At 42.0% G+C, this 18390-nt stretch overlaps 1 protein-coding gene across 5 annotated transcripts in view; it reads right to left on the bottom strand.

Moving 5' to 3' along the window:
• Positions 1 to 18390, bottom strand: part of Nfia (nuclear factor I/A) — a 537878-nt gene that overhangs the window by 115209 nt on the left and 404279 nt on the right. For all 5 annotated transcript variants that reach the window (NM_001436591.1, XM_087660433.1, XM_087660436.1 and 2 more), the window contains 1 exon segment: positions 4053 to 4127. In NM_001436591.1, the coding sequence (NP_001423520.1) occupies positions 4053 to 4127 (75 nt within the window).

Genomic DNA, 18390 nt, shown 5'->3' with positions numbered 1-18390 from the left:
TCTGACTCTCACCTAGGAATTTGTGAGGCTGAGTTTCATTGCCACCTTGGAGGTGGCACTATCCTAGACAACAACATCAGCATAGCTATTTCAGTGACTCTTCATCTGCAGATACTGAAATAGCACTCACTACTCTAGCACGGTTAGAACCTCGCTGGAATCCTGGGGGAAGTAAATATTTTCACTATCACATGTAGAAGGCCAACACTATGTATCTGGAAAGAGAAACAGTTTAAGACAAGGGTATCGTTTCTGAGTAATATGAAGTCTCCACACTGTATGAGGCCACAACCTGCTGTAATTGTGATGAGGTCGAAGAATAGGCTGGGACGCCAAGGAACAAATTCAGAGGGATTAAGGAAGTCTGATATTAGGGCCAGTAAAATATCCACACGAGGGACAAAACAACAGACAGATCCAAGAGGGGTGTGTGTGTGTGTAGTTTGAAAAGGCAAAGCACAGTGCTTTCATGGCAATGAGATGACCCTGCTTAATACATAATAGTAGACATGTGCCCTTACACATTTGTGGAGACACTTAGAATAAGTAACAGCAACAAAAGCACAAGAGTAAACCCTAATGCAAATTATGGGGTTTAATTAATAATTGTGTGCCAATACTGGCTCACCAACAGTAAGAATTCCAGCATACTACCCACAGTTGTTAATAACCAGGGTCTGGTTAGAGTTGGTGCATAAGAGACCCTGTGTTTTGCTATCTGAAAATCATAAACCCAAAGAACTGCTTTAATACATGGCTTTTTCCAGGACTGGTGATGTAGCTAATTGGTATGGGATTTTTCTATCATGTTGAGACCTGGGTTCGATATATAGCACCACCAGAATTAACAATATCAAGTCTACTATTTGAAAACAAAACCACACTGACAATGAATCTAGGGAAAATATAATTGTGTACTTTACTTGTTCCATTTTGCATTTTAGCAATCCTTCAAAAACGTATGCCAGATGTAAAATCATCACCCCCAACAAGAAATGCACAACCAATCAAAGCCCAGAAACCAATGGTCTACCTTACTCTATGATAGAGTTAGAGAAGTAATCACAACAAAGGCCTGCAGGAGAGATGCTCTTTGTCTTTGAGTTCCACAGCATCCTTTATCTCTGTAAAGGGACGCTGGCCCAGCCACAGGAGTGCCAAGTGAAGCAGTGCCTACATGTCTAGCACCAAGTACAAGATGTGCACTTGGTAAATTCTCACTCACAGAATCTTTAATATTCAAATTTAACACGCAGGGCCTTAATAATCCATTGCCACTTAGCTTATTTCTATTTCAAGGATGCAGAATGTTCCTCATCCCTATTTATCTGCAATAAATACCCATACGGTCCTAAAACAGACCTTACAGGAAGAGGAGGAGCAACGCGGTTCTGGGAGGAATGGACCTAGACTCAACTTTGTGCAGTTTGGGTGGTATGCTTTGCTGGGTACTTTTTGTTGGCCTAACATAAATTATGAAACTGGAAGCCATGAAGCTGAAGAGTTGCCTCCAGGAGATTGGCCCGAGGACCTGTCATAGGGCATTTTATTGATAATGACTGATGTGGGTGGGACACACCCACCATGAGAGGGATCAATCACTTCTGGGCAAGTATTCCTGGATTATCTAAGAAAGCAGGCTGAGCAAGTCCGTAAGCAGCACTCCTCTGTGGTCTCTGCCTCAGTTCCTGACTATAGAGTGTGACCAGTAAGCTAATGAACGCTTTCCTCTCTTATGTTGCTTTTGGCCAGTGTTTCATCATAGGAACAGAAGTCTAACTAGGGCATATGCCTCTGAGAAAGGCTTTTGGGCAGAGGGGAAGAGCTTGGCAATCCCTATTGCAGGAGCCAAGGCAGTCTATAAAATAAACCTTGACAAACTTAGATTAAAGATCTACAAGGAAGAGAGGGTCTCTGGCATGTAGTTGACTGGTTTGGCCTGAAGTCATGGTTTAGCTGATGCAGCCCGGTCCTGCTCTTACCAAACAGTGGCAGTCAGCACAAGGCCATGTGTGAGTGAGTTCTGGAGTGATTGCACAGCAGTGTGCAGAATGGGAGAGCACTGAGAAGCTGACGGACACTTACGATGCCAGGCCTTTGCTAACCAGCCCCCACAGGCACAGGAAACAATCAGACACTCTGCAACCTTAGCCCCCAGGGTAGGCATCCCTTCTGGCAGTCCTGAAGGAACATGTAGGATTCACTTGGCAATCATGCTGCCTTAGACTGAGTGGAGGTCTAATCCATCTTAAACATAAGACCTGAAAGGGAAATGAGCGAAGGGAGGAAGGGCAAGAGGCCGGGGCTGGTTCTGAGCTGTCTGGCCTCTTACAACCCCCAGACCTTGGAAGTCTGCTGGTAATGAAGACTAATGCAAGCTTCTGAGTGGCATAGGCAGAACAAAACAGGGTAGAGCTCTCATCTTAGAGTAAAATGGATTTTTTTAAAAAATCAAGACTCTGCTTGGATCTCAATAAAGCCTCAATAAATATACTTCTCTCTAATGCCTCTATGACTGGACATACTGTGATAAGACATATTCTTTATTATTAGTAAGATTATAAGAAAAATATAGACTACTGACCACCTTCTGTACATATGCACTGTTATCTGTCTATGGCCAGTAACTGGCTAATCAACCATGCACTAACCAGGAAGGCATACACCTAGTCATCTAGTTCCCCCTCAGTGAGTACTTTGGGACACCCTTCATAATACAGCCAAATTATTCCCACTGCAGGCCATCACCAGCTACTCCTATTGCTTCTCCATGAGGACTCTGCCACAGCTACCCAGGAGTACTTCACCATCAATGGCAGCTTCCCTGACTGTCAGAACTCTAGCGTGCACAGTTGCCTTCCCATCACTTAATTCCCCTGAGTTAGCCTCCGAGTATAGACTGTGCAACTTAGAGTACAGCTAAGACACGTAGCCAAGTACAGTAGTTGAACCACTTACTGTTTGACTTCGGACAAATGACTTCAGCTAAGGAAAAAGGATCCTAAGGTTAGCTCACCTGTAACCTTAGAGTTTGTTGCAAGGATCAACCAATGATGCTCCTCCCTCCAAGGACTAGCACAGTGCTTAGCCAATAGAAAATGTTCAAGAACACCTGGATTTTCCTCTAGTCCCATATTGTATCCTATTCTTTTGGACACTAAAGATTCTTCCAGACTGTGATGACTGAAACAAGACCGGAAAGAATCCCGGCTTGGAAGAACAGGCTGGCTTGACTTTTGTGGCATCTCTCACAGCCCATTGGTTTACTTGGGCATCCTCGAAAGCCTAGAACACATAAAATATGGGCTACAAATTCCATTTCGTTCTGTAAAGAACTTGATGCTGCCTAAAGATCATGTTTAACAATATAAATTTACCGACCTTTAAGCAGATAAGAGTAAAATTTTAATATCTGGTGTTTAATTTCACTTTTAAATTGAGACTAAGAGCAGGTGGTCACTGTAGGGATGCTTTCAAAACAGAGACGTTCTGGAAGAAGGGCAACTGTGTGTGTGAGGTGACTGGGCTGTCGGGGAGAAGAGACAGAGGCGTAGACAGCCGGACTCCCATGCTTCTTGCACTATTTGGGCTGTGCCATAACAAACACACAATCAATGGGCCTTTGATCAACAGAACTGGGCCGTGGCATGAACTCTTCCATCACCACTGTAGTTGCTATCGACAAGCTGGTAATGACCATGCTGTAATGCGCCACTCATACTGAGAGCATTAGCATTGCTTAAAGGTCAGAAGCAAAGTCTCTTCAGGGCAGAATTCCTCAGAAACCAGAGGGAAGACTCGAGATCTTCCAAAGCCAAGTTCACACTATGTACCCAGGACTACGTGAGACATTCAGCATTGGCCATTACCATAATGCCTCACATTACAATTCTTAATTATTCCTAGCTCAGAGATACTGGCTTTTAAACAAACCAGTTGGTATAGCTCTTCTAAGGAGAACAAAAGGGGTGTTGCAAAAGTGTTAAATTCCTATGAGAAGAAACAGCGACTGAAGGCAAATTTGGATCAAATCAGAGTAAAACGATACTTACTTTGTGACACTCTTACTAGCTCAGTCACACTGAAAACACCTGATGTGACGAAGCTGTCCTGGAAGCCCAAATGTCCTGTGGAAACAAAAACAGAAGAAAGCCAACTGTCATAAAGAGAAAACACAAAATGACACAGGTATAAATAGTCATCAAGCTGTGATGGAGCATGTGAGGCCTAAGAGCTATGATGGAGCACATGAGGCCTAACACACACCTGGTTCCCTCTGTGCTCCCATGGGGGCGGGGGCAGTCATTTGGTAACAGACATAGCCTTTGGGTTGGGTCTGGAGACTGTGGATTTTTTTTTGAGATGCTTAAAAAAATTGAGCAGGAAGTCTGAAACAAAAGATAAAAAAAAATACAGAAAGGGGCTGGAGAGATGGCTCAGTGGTTAAAAGCACTGACTGCTCTTCCAGAGGTCCTTAGTTCAAATCCCCAGCAACCACATGGTGGCTCACAACCATCTGTAATGAGATCTGATGCGCTCTTCTGCTGTATCTGAAGATAGCAGCAGTGTACTCATATAAATACAATAAATAAATCTAAAAAAATACTGAAAGAGGAGAGGAGAGGAGAGGAGAGGAGAGGAGAGGAGAGGAGAGGAGAGGACACAGTGTAGACCCAGAATCCCTGGGAATCAACCAGGATAGCCAAGCTCCGATGATGCTTCGAGACACTCACCACAGAAGTGTCTGGTCAGGTTTAGTTGCCTGTTCATTTAAATCTAATGAGGGGTGAAGATACTCCCTGCTTTTCTAGTGATTCTACAGAGGGGACTTTGGAAAAGCCGAACAGGAAATAAAAATTCAGTTTTCAAAATATAGGAACAAATTGGTTTGTACACAAACACAAAATTGTATTTGTTTAGAGAAAAGTAGCTTTTGTGTTAGTCAAATGCATAAATGGTTCAAAGTTGTTTCATTCTTGAATTTTATGTTTGCTCAATTTTAGCTGAATATAGTGACTTTTTTCTCTAGAACATCTGACTCTGTATCTATGTAGAGACCTTGTACAACTTCGTGGCGTATTCAGAACGGTTTACTGCGAATGGCCAGGGGTGCACAGTCTAAGGTGCTTTCTATTCCTGTGCCTACAGCTTTGACTCTGTGTATCCTACAAGGCACATTCCACTGGGTGGATTTGTCTGTGAAGCCAATTTAATCTTTACCTGCTTTAAAGTGAGATGCACGGGAGAAAGTGTTAACTGAAGAGATTAAAAAAAAAAGAAACAAAAACAAACAAACAACCCCCCCCACAAACTACTGTTCTTTGCAATAAGACACATACCTTAAGCCATTTGACATGAGAAAAGGGAAATCTGAATGCACAGATACCATAAGTAAGATGTCCTTGCTTCATAAAGTCTATATTTCATTCGTTGTTGAGGGGCAGAAGACTGCCGTGCGTCAGAGCATGCGTACCAGAAAGCTTACTAGATGCCACATACAGAGTGTACAGAAGCAGCTATGTGTCAGAGGGTCATTAGTGTCTGTGAGCTCTTTCCTTTCACTATAAAACAGTTTTGAATAAAGAAGTTTTCTTCCTGAGTTTTAAATTTTCCAGTTAACTCTGATATAGCACACAATATCTATGGTACTAAAAGTAGTTCTAAATATTAGGATATACAGCAACCATAACCTGGTGTTTAAAATGAAACAGCAAAGGTTCACCTTAGAAGTTCTTAAGGACTTTTACTTATCAAAGCAACCAACAATTGGGTATCTATCTGGGGACTCTTGTTCGGTAAGAGGTACTGTCTCTTGGATTAAGAGAACCAAGAAGCAAAAACTTAAACAAATAAATAAAAAACTCCCTTAAAGAGGTCTTGTCAAAACAGATCATAACATTTCTATTTTACTGGGCGCCATTAAGATCGCATTTATCCCACAGACCATAACAAAGGAAACCCGGCCTCAGTGCACGGGAGTGCGGGCTCAGTGCACACAACAGCCAGAAAATCGAAGTGGAATGGGAAACACAGTTTTCGAGCATCTCTCTTTGTCCCACAAGTTACGGGCTGACGCTTGCTTGAATGTCAAACCCTGAAAGCCTATATTTTAAGAAAAGACGCATTTCTGAACTGAGTAAATATAAACACAGACCACCCCAAATTCTGCCACCCCAAAGTGAGTCTGTCTTGATGAAGACTGGTTTGGGGGAGAGGGACCTTAGGTGTCACTTTCTGAGTAAATGAATTGTGGAAACTATATTTATATTTAATTTGCTCACTACCGGAATCTCTATACCTCAAAGTAGCAAGTGAATATCTGTGAATAAACAGATAAGTGGACCTTTTAACTGAGGATGCTCAAATTGTTTCCTTCTGCTAAGGTCTCTTCTGGGTTCCAAATATTTAAATTAAGCACCTACTGGACATTCTCTCCAGACATCTCATAGGTAGCCTTAGATCCAATACACCCAAAGTACTCATCTTTCTGTGTTTTGGTGGCATCCTTACTCTGGCTTTATACAATTACCTAATCCCATGTGTCCACACATTGATTCAGCTTCTGGTCTACATTCTTCCACCATGCATGGTTCCACATTCTCGTGATCGAGGTGAGGGCATCCCTGGTTCTAACCACCATGACAGAGAGTCTTCAAATAATTTCTTGTCTACTATCCATTGATTCATTTTGGTACCCTCAAGAATCCATTCTCTAATCTGAAGTAAGAACCTTCTCAATGGCAGGAAGATCTGACCAGTCGCTCTCTTAAGACATTTACTGAGTGGCTAACACAGGCCAGGTGCTGTGCTAGACCTGGGTCCCTAATTTCAGAGTCTACAGTTTAACCACAGAGACAGCTAAAACAGTTTAACATAGATTAGTGGGGGGGGGGATCACAAACAGTCTAAGTGACAGGAAGAGAACTCACAGCAAGAGCATTAGGAAGGACCGTGAGGGAAAATCTTTCCTAAGAGGCTGTCTGAAGCGTTTTGAGAAGACAACTGCGACAGAAAGCAGATGACATCTTTGGCAGATGAGCAAAGGCTTTGAGGTAGAGAGGGCGGCAGGTGCAGAGCGCGCCGAGATACATCCGATGCACTCAGAGCACACTGGCCTATTAGAAACCTTGCACGAGTCCCACATGGGTAGCGTCAACTCCTCTTGTGGGTTCATCATCCCTCACTTGTCCCTCAGGACCAAGCTCTCCTGATACCTCTGCCAACAGTCTGCCCTAACAGACCTCACTTATGGAAGAACTCCGTTCTCTGTTTTCAGCACTGACCCATGTGCTGGGCATGGCTCTAATACAGTAGCTGGCACACAAGATGGCCAGTCCCCTTTGCTCATGTTGAGTGTGCCCCCTTTTGAGCTGGCAGAGTCTGTTCTGTCATTGTTGCTCCAGCTCGAGGGAAGGTACTTGTCAAGCATGAAGTACTCTAGAGAGACTCTGAATGAGCAAAACTCAAACTGGCCTCTTTTTTTTTTTTTTGAATAAAAACAGTTACAGAATGTGTTTGTTTCTCAAATGTTTGGTAATAAGGTTAAAATAAACCAAACCCTAGAAACTAAATCATACAAAGAAAGCCAAGCCGTTCACATTTATCCCTTCCAAGAGGACCAGCACAGGAAAAAAATTCCATGTGGCTTCTGCTGGAGAGGGTACCATTGACATCTCTGCTAAGAAATGCCTGAGTATGCATTATGGTTTTCATTCTGGTCCACTGTCTAGGAGAGCAAACACAAAGTAGAGGCAAAGAGCAGAATTGTTCAATGGACATTGACTCCTGCCCCCAAGAAGTCCAGTCTCAGACTTAAACTAGGATCATGATGGCTGAGAATATCACTGCAAAGATCATTTGCCCTTCTCTCAGAAGCCTGTGTCTCTGGGCGAAGCAGGTGAGAGTGTGAAGGAAGGTTTGAGAGTCAAACCATGAAAACAAAGGACGTGTGTATTTCACATGCTCTCGTGGTAGCACAACTCTCTTCCCAGCATAACTGAATTATCAGATGGATTGTATTTATAATTTGTCCCTGACAGACATAAGGGTTGGGAAAACACTGGTAGATGACAGGAAGCCTCAGAAGTGACAGAAGGAGTGAGGTGTGGGCATAGTTACAGGCAACCTGAGAAGCTTAAGCTCTCGGTCACTCTCACAACTGAGTCATGGCGATGGCTTGTGAGGAAACGACGCTGATCAGGCCGCTCAACTTGATTGCAAGATGAAGAAGAAGAAGTAGAAACAGAAACCAAAGTTTAAGTGGTTTGAAATTCCGATGTGATGAACATTAAGGATCTCTGTAAACTCTGGAACCGAGTGAGTTCAGTAAATTCCAGAAAGGTTTCGAGGTCTCTATTTTGAACAGGGGCCCTTAGAAATTACTAGAAAACCCAGACCCTGTCAAGTATGCCTGAGATGCATGCAGACTGCTCAATGATCTGCCTCAAAGTTCTAAACTGAGTTCAGAACCGAATAGGAGATTCGAATAGGAGCGGGTCTCTTTTCTTTTTTACATAAGATAGCTACTGTACATTTGTTCAGTGAATTCCCAAGTACAGCATAGGTTTCATAGAGCTCAGAGTCAGCCATTCTCAGTGTGAGAGGAGGAGCCTTTCTGGAGAGACTGTATGTAAAGAGGAACTCTTTCATGACTTCTTAGAAGCAGTGGTTCTTTTACCTCAATAACGTTAGCAATTATTTCAGAAAACCCCATTCTCTGGAAACCAAACCTCATTTTATGAGAGGACTGAATATCCATCTACCTTTGAATGTTAAGGCAGGGCAGGAAAAGCTAGATTTGGTGAGATGTGGCAAACCTGCTGAACTGCCTAGATGTTGAGGAAGAGAGCCAAGGACATGTCATTTTTTAGGGCTAGCCATCAGAGAAAGCTGACTGTCTCCACACAGGGAAGTCTGTATCCGAGGAGGACACAGTGAGACTGTATACAAGACTAGGTGTTTCTCAAATTCAGAGAGCAAGGCGCTCCCTGTCCTGAGTTATTAGATCTCATTCGGTTATGGATGTAAGTTGACTGCAGTGCACCGACAAATTCATATGATGATTTCCATTTTTTCCTCTTCTTAGTAATTGAGTCTCCACCATTAGTAAATCACAGGCTGAGAAAGGAGCCTTTCTGGGACCTGTTTCTCAGCCTCTGAGAAGGAAGAGGGTCCCTTATTTCCACCTTATCCTTATTCCAGCAGAAGTCTGGGTGTCTTGGAACATGCAGCCACTGTACTAGTTTTTCAGAGGCCACTAGTTGTGTAAAGAAACCTCCTCCCTGGGGTTCACTTCCTTCTTCTGATCGCATAACAAGCCTACAAGTGCTTGTGGGATACACCTGTATGTATTTCATATGTGTTCAATAAATAAGGCTGAGTTAAACCTGACTTTGGCCAAAAGGCCAGAAATTAATAAGGTGAAGTTATGAAGGATTTCTATTCCACGTGACTTAGGCCACTCGCCCCCCACTTCATTGACATCATCTCTGACCTCTGTCAATAAACCAAAAGGTCATTGTTGTAGCTTACAAACTTAGATCGTCAGAGGGCTCAGCACCACCCCCCTTTATCGGTGCCCTATTTGTTCAATGACTTAGATAGCCTTACTTCGTGGGTTCCAACTGCAGCATGGTAATTACCATGTTATTATTGACATAGCAATATCTACTTCTGTCCTCAATTAGGGTATCTCAGAAAACAGGGCTTTAAGGAGCTAAACAGAGGTGTTTATTTCTATGAGTTCAAATAAGGATGAATTCTAACTTTAGCATAATTTATATTATGACTTATATTTTATATGATAAGTTGCATCATAACTAATTTCTTTGCCATTCACTGGAGAAGTCTGTGATATTTCTGGGCTCTGGAAAAATCCCTTGTATTAAAAATATAAAGAATTCATATATTTATTTGTAAAGACACAAAATTATACAACATATTATTTTCTGTTGAAAGTAATGTATTTGAAACAAACCAAGGCGTATTATATTTGCTGTAGTAACTTCGCATGTACACAGGCCATAACTAACTGACTTTTCCCTTCTGAATCTGAAGTGTCAAAAATTGGGGCTCGCTGACCAGTTCCAGTCTGCAAACATCTGCTCTACCAGCATGCTCTGGCTTTTGTCGTATTTGAAATGGGGCAACTGTACTTGGACATGAACTTTTGGGTTTACCACACTCCCTGGACTTTTCTATCATACACATCTGCTCAGGCAGACAGACTGTAAGGCCTTGTAGGCATATGTACTTGTGATGCCTGGTATCAGCTTCCTAGCTCATTACTAGCCTAGTAGAGGAAGGACAGCGTATGACCGGTAGGTTCCATCTAAAAGCCACTGCTATTTCATGACTCGAACACTTAGAGTCCTTAGCCACATGGTTAAAGCCTCTCAGAGAATCCCCTTTAGGCTTTAGTTTCCAATATGACCCAAATGTACACTCTCTTTGCTGTGAGCAAAAGTGGCTTGCTTGCTACTCTTTGATACATTCTTCTCCACACTGGGAGCCCCTATCAGTGTTCATCAGAGTGTGTTATGGAGAACAGCCCCCTGGAATGCTCTAGCAGAAATAGAAACAATGGCAAAATATCTATAAACCAAAAGACTCCCAGGAAACTGAAGGTGGAGAACACTATTAAATCCACAAGGAACATTTACAACCCAAAGTCTCTATTTCTTGAATAAACTTCCTTCCTAAGCTTGGGCTTACTATTTTGCAGTCAAATGGCAGGGGTAGGATTTATTTGGGGCTGATGTTTGTCTATAAGGACATGGTGAACACCACCCCTCCCCATCTCTCCCTCACAGGAGTCATGCGCTAAGGGGAACCTGGAACCTGACCGAACGTTGTCACTTCAGGACTGAGGGACGCTTCGCACTTTGCAATCACCTTGCTGTGTCTACATTAGGGAAAATGGACTCAGCAAGCCATGGGTATCACAAAGCATGGGTCCTTTCTGTAGAACATTTCTGTAGTCCCTCTGTGGGTAGTACTCAATTTCATCAAAAGTATAATCTGTCTAGTATCTGTTGTGTTCGGTACTGTGTTGGAGACTATTTTTAAGATATCTAAACCATATTGCAACCGTATGGCTGGTAATGTTATGATTTTATAGAAGTGAAAGCTGAAAACTTGAGATATTCAGAGATTTGCCTAAGATCGTTCAGACGGCGAGAGTCGGATAAGAATGTGCATTGTTAATTTTCTCTACATAACATTTTATCTCCAATCTATCACAGGCAACACGTCTACTAACTTCTGTATTAAATATCAGTAGCATTTAATAAACAACATTTGATTGGCTGACAATTTCAAATAGAATTTATTGCATGAAGTAAAGGATGTTTATTAGCCAAGCATCTAAAATCCAGAGTAATTTTTTAACTTATTGGTATGTTTGTGAATGTTTGACGCATGACATCATGGACAAACCTAGAAATAGAAGGAAACACCAAGGCCAAGTGGTGTGACCAATACTATGTTTTGACAAAGATATTTAGATTAATAAAAGTCAAGTGTTTTTCAACAATCCATTAAATATGTGCTTCTTCCCCTTAAATTTCCAAACACCTCAATTTTGCCGGGTCCTAAAGGCAGAAAAAACTCTCTCTTCCATCGTCCCACTCTGGGCTGAACGCACGTCCATTCAATGTGTTTTGTTTTTGTTTGTTTGTTTGTTTTATGAGAGTAAATTAACTTCACTGTTTTCCCTAAACCTTCAGAACACACCGTAAATGAATGTTTTCCAAGTGAAGACTTGTTTAAGAACAGAGAAATTAACTTTTGAGATTATGTTTTCGAGTATGCCATTGAAATATAAACAAACGGAGAGCAATTTACATCAGCCAAGATAAGCCACTATCATTAGCACAGAGCGAACGATAGTTTGTCCTTTTGATTTCTTTAAAAATTAATTTTGATGGTTTTTCAGTTTGTTTTGAAATTAACCTAGTTTTTTTTTTAAGTAAAGGGGGGGATTTGGACCAAACTTATTGCTTTTGTGTTCTAAATCAAAATTGTCTACACACACGGACAGTAACAACTGGTAATTGACAAATGGCTGGAACTATTTGTAATAACTTCAGCCTCTACTACGAACCCTTGCATATATTAGGGAAAAAATAAGGAAATTTATTCCCTGAATACATCTGAAACTGATTATCTTAAGTGAAACAGACATGGAACTGGATCACCCGAGGGCTACCCTGGTTCATGAGTATAAAACAGCAGAGAACCTTCATGGCCCATCACCCTGCCTTTCCTTTTTGGGTCTAATTCGTGTGGTTGTGAAACCATTAATGGAGCTCAGCTTGCTAAACCAGCGGAAGACATGGGCAATGTCAGGGAGAACCAGTGACCAGCAGCTACGGGCCAATTTTAAGACACTCAAAACTGATTTTGGTTCACTAAGCATGGATAGAAAATCATTGATGAGCTGAAGCAATGCATTGTTAAAAAATGCTCTTGGTTATGCTTCCAAGGCTACACAGAAAAATAACCTAAAGAGACATCTGAAACCTAGTTCTCCAAATATCGTAACATCAGCTGATACTCTAGATCACAAAGAGCTTCCACTGCCTGTGCACTCTGCTTTGTACAATTCTTGTGACAGTTACACTACCACTAATGCCATCATTTGTCGTGTTTATTCAATGATAGAGTCTGTATTACACATTTCTGCAGGAACAACTGCAGGTTACAAATCACGCAGGCCCAGATACTTTGAATTTGCTGGCCTAGCACAAACACAAAGTATTTTAGAGGTACTAGATAACTCCTTGTGAAATATAACGGATTGAATTAGACTGTTCAGGCCACACCGGGTAAGTACAATGAAGGGACACTTTTTAAGACTTTAAAGTCATGTAATACAATTCTAGGCTGGATTCTTCTTGTTAAAGAGAAGTAGAATGGGAGTGATTGGAAGAGAAAAGGGCCAATATTTGACAACAGAAATCAGCATAACCTTTTAACTGCAGCAGCCATGGGTGACTGCCCTTCGACCTTGGAAGATTATGTGGGATTTCAATGACAACAGCTGGAAGTGAGCATGTGTGAATAGAGTACAGATCTGAGGCCTGCGACAAAAGGCCAGCACAATCTGGGCCCAGATCTCAGTGCTGATTAGAAATTGTTTTCTGGTCCTGGCTTAATAGAGTGTGCGATCAAGAAGGTTGGGAAGGTTTTTTTTTTTTTTTTTTTGGTTTTCCTAATTTTTTTTTCCTAAGCAAAGAATCATGGATGGATTTCTTCATCCCCCATTTTCTTACCCAGCCATTCAATTCAGATTCTCATAGGAAACAGGCCCACAGAGCATATTGCTTTGCAAAGACAACAAAACTTTAATAATTCTCTGCTTAAATGTTTAAAGAATCTCTACTGTGGGCATTTCATAACCATCACAGAGAGTTGTACACGAACCCATTTACACACACACACACACACACATACACACACACACACACAGTGGCAGGGTTGTGGATGGAATGGGGTAGAAATCAGAAATTATAACTCTCTCAACTTTCGCTATCACTTGAACAGTGTAGCAAATCCCACACATCCTAACTCTGTGTATGTGCATGAATTTCTTGCCATGTAAATTCCTGATACTGCATAAGTATTTCATGATTTCACCCTTTTCTTTACCGTTCTTCATGAGTCTGTTAAGTCTGTGGGACGTGTTCGCCCATCATAGACATATGAAAAGAAGAATTCCAAAGAGGTTAAGCTAATCTGGCTGATGTAGGGATGGTGGCTCAGAGACACGGTCACTTAAGTTCATGGAACCCTCAGGCCTCGTTCTGAAGCACACACATGCTGACACAGGTGCACTCTCACTCCTCGGTACTCTGACACCAAAATGATGTCGCACGATGGCTGAAATCGCAGGGCGCTCTGACTTATTTATGCTGTTTTGGTTTGACAATGCACCCCATCTTAACCTTCCGCCGCTCTGGCTTCTGCTGATTACTCTTGTTGCAATATCAAATTAGCAACTACTTAGCTTCAGCAGAGGTGCCCTTGCAGCTATGCAAACAAATCACCTGTGTCTGGTGATTTGGTGTGAACGAACAGGAGCTGACGGCTTGGTCTTCCAAGTCAGACTTGGGGCATCTGCCCACACCCTTCTATAGCAACTGTACATGTTCTTCCAAAGGAGCCATGGGACAGAGTGTTTTTCAGAACAGACCGAATCCATTTACTGTTTCAAATTTCTATAAACAGAGTATTGAGGAATTCAATCCCCAGAGCAACTATATGGGTGTTGGCCTAAGTTTCATGGGAGTGTCTGCCAAACTCACATATTTGTAGAACGATTGGTTTATATTGTCCTTTGCAGCTCTCAGAGAAGGAAGGACCACTGCGTGTGATCTTAGTTCACTTTAGGACTGGGTCTGGCTGGTGACAGGTACACATGATAAATGTTCCAGAAGGCTGACCTAATTTCCGTTGAAGTGAGTGTTTTGCTAAGAACATTCCCTCAAAGTGTCAGCTTGCAGCAGAGCCCCAAACCTGCCAGCGTCTGCTACTATTGCTTGTGAAACTTTAAAGTGAAGTTAATTTTGCTACATTAAGCGAGCTTCTCCAGTGTTAACTTTTCATGTATATGTGTTTTAAGTCTAATTTCAGATGTGCAGTCATCGAACTTGCTACTCCTGATAGTTTTTAGTTATTTGTATTTTTTCTTGTATAGAGAGGCATCCATAGGCTAAAATGTTCACTTAATTCGCCATTCAAAAATTATGCTTGCAAGGTATTATTTATACATAGCAAGGACAGCGTTGAACCATGGATGTGAGAATCCTGGATTACACTTTTAAGCTCTAATTTCTTCCTCTGTAAAGTGACACTAATGGTTCTATCTACCAAAGAAGGTTTGTTGATAAGAATAATGATCTAGTAAATTTTAATGTTTAGCAAAGAAACTTGCACATAGAATACTGAATCTAGAACAGAGTAGCTCACATCATGAATCGTACCAATATTATAATAGAAAAGAATCTAGTTCCCTCTGCCCTTTTGACAGGGAACATTAAACATTCACATATGCGCATAAATGGAAACATTGACAGTCTAACTTATTTGAGTAAATTTTCGGGCAAAAAAAATATTCCAAAGTAAGTAACACAAAATTTGTTGAAAGCAAACCTCCTGATATATTTTACTGACTTGTTCCAAAATAAAGGGATTCTAAATTACTTTAAATAGGTACAATTATAATTCCCTAATATAACCTTCTTTATTCAGAAGTATTTATTCGTAACATTCAGTACAATTTATTTTTTTAAGTGGACATAGAGTGCGTTTTTCTGACAGAAGACTAACTTTTTTCATGAGGAAAGAAAAACAACTTTCCGTTCCCTGGTTTCATTTTTTTTTTTTTTAAGGATCTGATTTCTTGAATTCTCCTGTTGATATCTGAATGTGTCCATGCTGTTTGCAATAGAAAATGGGTATTTAGGAACTAATCTTTAAAATATTTTTCAAATGAAATCTGTTTACATTTTTTTTTAAATTAGAAATGCTTCTGATGGTTTAAAATGGGCAGCAGGATACAAGCGATTATTATCATATTGAGGGAAAAACTCACTTTTGTTAGGCCCTCCACACTCCACTTCCATACCTCAACATAAACAGGGAGCTGTCGGAAAGCCTCGCTACAGATGGGGGTCTTGGTTCCTTGCAGCTCAAAATCAATGCTAAAAGAGTTTGGCTTTGAGGCAGGAGGATGATCGACATGCTTCACTTCACTGACTTTGATCACTGAAGCACTCTGGGATGCAGGCGGTCTCCTTGATTTTAGGGAGCAGAACCTTTGTTCTCACAAAATAGACCGAGTCTCTCTCAGACTCAGCTGGAAGACAGCAAGCTCGCACTCTCATCAGGGCCCTCAGCATTTTGAAGGGCCTGGCTTCCAGAGTGTAAAAGGATGCTGTTCACTGCAGGACATAGCGCCCTGCCCCCACGCCCACCCCACACAGTGGTCTTCACCACTGACCGCTGGCATTTCCCTAGGAAAACCAAAAAGGACCTCACATTTTGACACGCTTCCTCAGCTCTAGTGGAGAAAAGCCGCCTTCAGACCTCATCATGTATTTAATGCTGAATAACCTTACATGGAACTATCTGACACATTGAGTCCAATGCTCCAATGTAACCCCTCAGAAGCCAGTCATTAAAACTTTACAGCTGCTACAGAGATCTAAATAGTATGTAAACACGGGAAGGAGATGTGCACTCTGATCTCTACTCACCACACAAAGACACAGTTGAAATAAGACTTGACGTAGGGCCCAAATGACCCCACGTCTCCAGTGCTAACGACAGAGGAGACTGCCAACATGGGAATGGAGCAATCCAGGCTAAACAACCAACAAGACCAATGACGGCCCAAGCTATCTGTCGGTGTCGAACTAGGGTAACTTCTCCGGCTCTCTCTCGATGTTTGCTGTCTCTAATCATGCTGAGGTTCTATGGAATACCCGTCATTTTCCCAACAGTAAGAAGGGAGGGCAGAGGCTCAGTGCCAAGCTGTGTGAAGACCTCCTGCCATATAATTACAGTGGGCTACCCCTGTTGGTAATTGAACACCATTGTTCGCTTTCTGTCCCTAACCCAAGGAAACCCATACATCACTGCGAGGTTGCAGAACCGTCTCAGATGAGGCAGGACGCCGTGTACAGACGCACACATGCATGTGTGAGTGCACGTGTTTAACTTCATCTACATCCTAAAATACCATCATGGAGAAAGCATGTTCCAATCAGATGCAAACTGTCAAGGATGCTTGAAATGCCATTCTCTAAGCAGCAGTGCCAGGGAGGACCCGGACTATGGCTAAGTTGAAGGTAGAACCCTTCCAGCCACATCTGGTAAAGCCAACATTACCCTGCAACTCATTGGTACACTGGCTAATACGGTCCAGGACTAATTTCTGGGGTTCCAACTACCATCAAAAGTGTTAGAAGCCAAACATGGTTTGTTTTTTCAGGTACTTTAAATATTTCCCTAAATTCTTTTTTGACAGCCTAATTTGTTCATTCAATAGACACCGATGCTAACCTATGAACTATACAGAGGTGATAAACTGAGAAAATAACCCAATAAACTGTGTCCTCCTTGGTCTAGGGAAAACACCTTTTAAGGCCAATGCAGTGATGGCCTTCTGATACTGTGTCTACACGTGGGGTATTTCAACTAGTTCAGAGGCACTGTTTGTTTGAGAGACAATCAGTCTCAAATCATAATTCCATGCGCTGATTACTAGGGGGGTATTTTTAATTTTATAGCTTGTTATTTCTTTTATATAGGTATGGGTCTCACTCAGTTACCATCTTTGTGAACTGATATAAGTGGACTGCATTTTCATTAATGTAGTCAGACCATTTGTTAGCTCCCCTTTTGCTCTGGGTACTGGGTATGAGGCTGTGCATGCTGGACCTTCAGGGACCTGCAGTCCAGGAGAGGGGGCATCTGGGAGTGGGTACAGGGAAAGGTGCAGGGCTCTTCGGGAAGATGCAGGTTCTGAGAGGACCGGGAAGGAAAGGCTCACTGGAGGCTCAGTGATGGCCTATACAGTGGACAAAGCCCTGTATAGCCATGCTGAGGTGGGACAGGGTGACTCATGTCTTGATGTGGACACAGATGAAAAGAGATAGGTAAGGGCTTACACCTTCTGAGTCCTCTGAGCCTGATGCTTATCTCTGCTTTGTCCTGTGTTATCTCCTCCTCCCTATAGCAGTCTTGATTTTCAGATAAAGCAACGGAGTACAGTCTTACAGTCTTCAGGCAACTAACTCAAGGTCACATAGAACTGAGTACCAAGCAGGAATCCACTCTCAGCCAGGGCACCATTCCCAAACTGTGTGGTATGATACCAACTCCAGAGGCCCAGACCTTGGAAATGAATCAGAAGATGAAGCTACAGGCAGGACAACAATGCTCTCACCCCTGTGCGTGTGTGTATACATGCCTGGTCTGGCCTACAGATTGTAGCTTGCTTTCCCATACCAGGTGATTTTACTGCAACAGATACTTCAGCCTTTTAGTCCAAGACAATTTTATCCCTCATCATACATAGCCTATAGAAAGCTACTTCCTCCTCCTTAAGGGTAGGAAACCTATAGTCCCCCACCATAGCCACTATTCCCTAACGTCACTTCCCCTTCCCAGTATAACTGTCTCACTATATACAGCTTTATCTATCCTCACCCACTGCTTAATTTACTGTTTTTCTTCTCAATGCACAAGATAAAAGCTTTGCTATCTTAGTAGCAAACACTGAGAAAGAACCATAGAAAGTGGGGAAGAATTTTAAAAAATGTTTTATTTGTTGGTTTGTCTATATTTGCTGTTTAGCATCAAAATGAGATTTTGAAGAAAATA

The sequence above is a fragment of the Rattus norvegicus genome, chromosome 5 (genome assembly GCF_021556685.1).
Source record: "Rattus norvegicus strain SHRSP/BbbUtx chromosome 5, alternate assembly SHRSP_T2T, whole genome shotgun sequence".
Taxonomy (NCBI): domain Eukaryota; kingdom Metazoa; phylum Chordata; class Mammalia; order Rodentia; family Muridae; genus Rattus; species Rattus norvegicus.
Note: the sequence above shows the minus strand (reverse complement) of the source record. Positions and strands in the feature narration are given on the sequence as shown.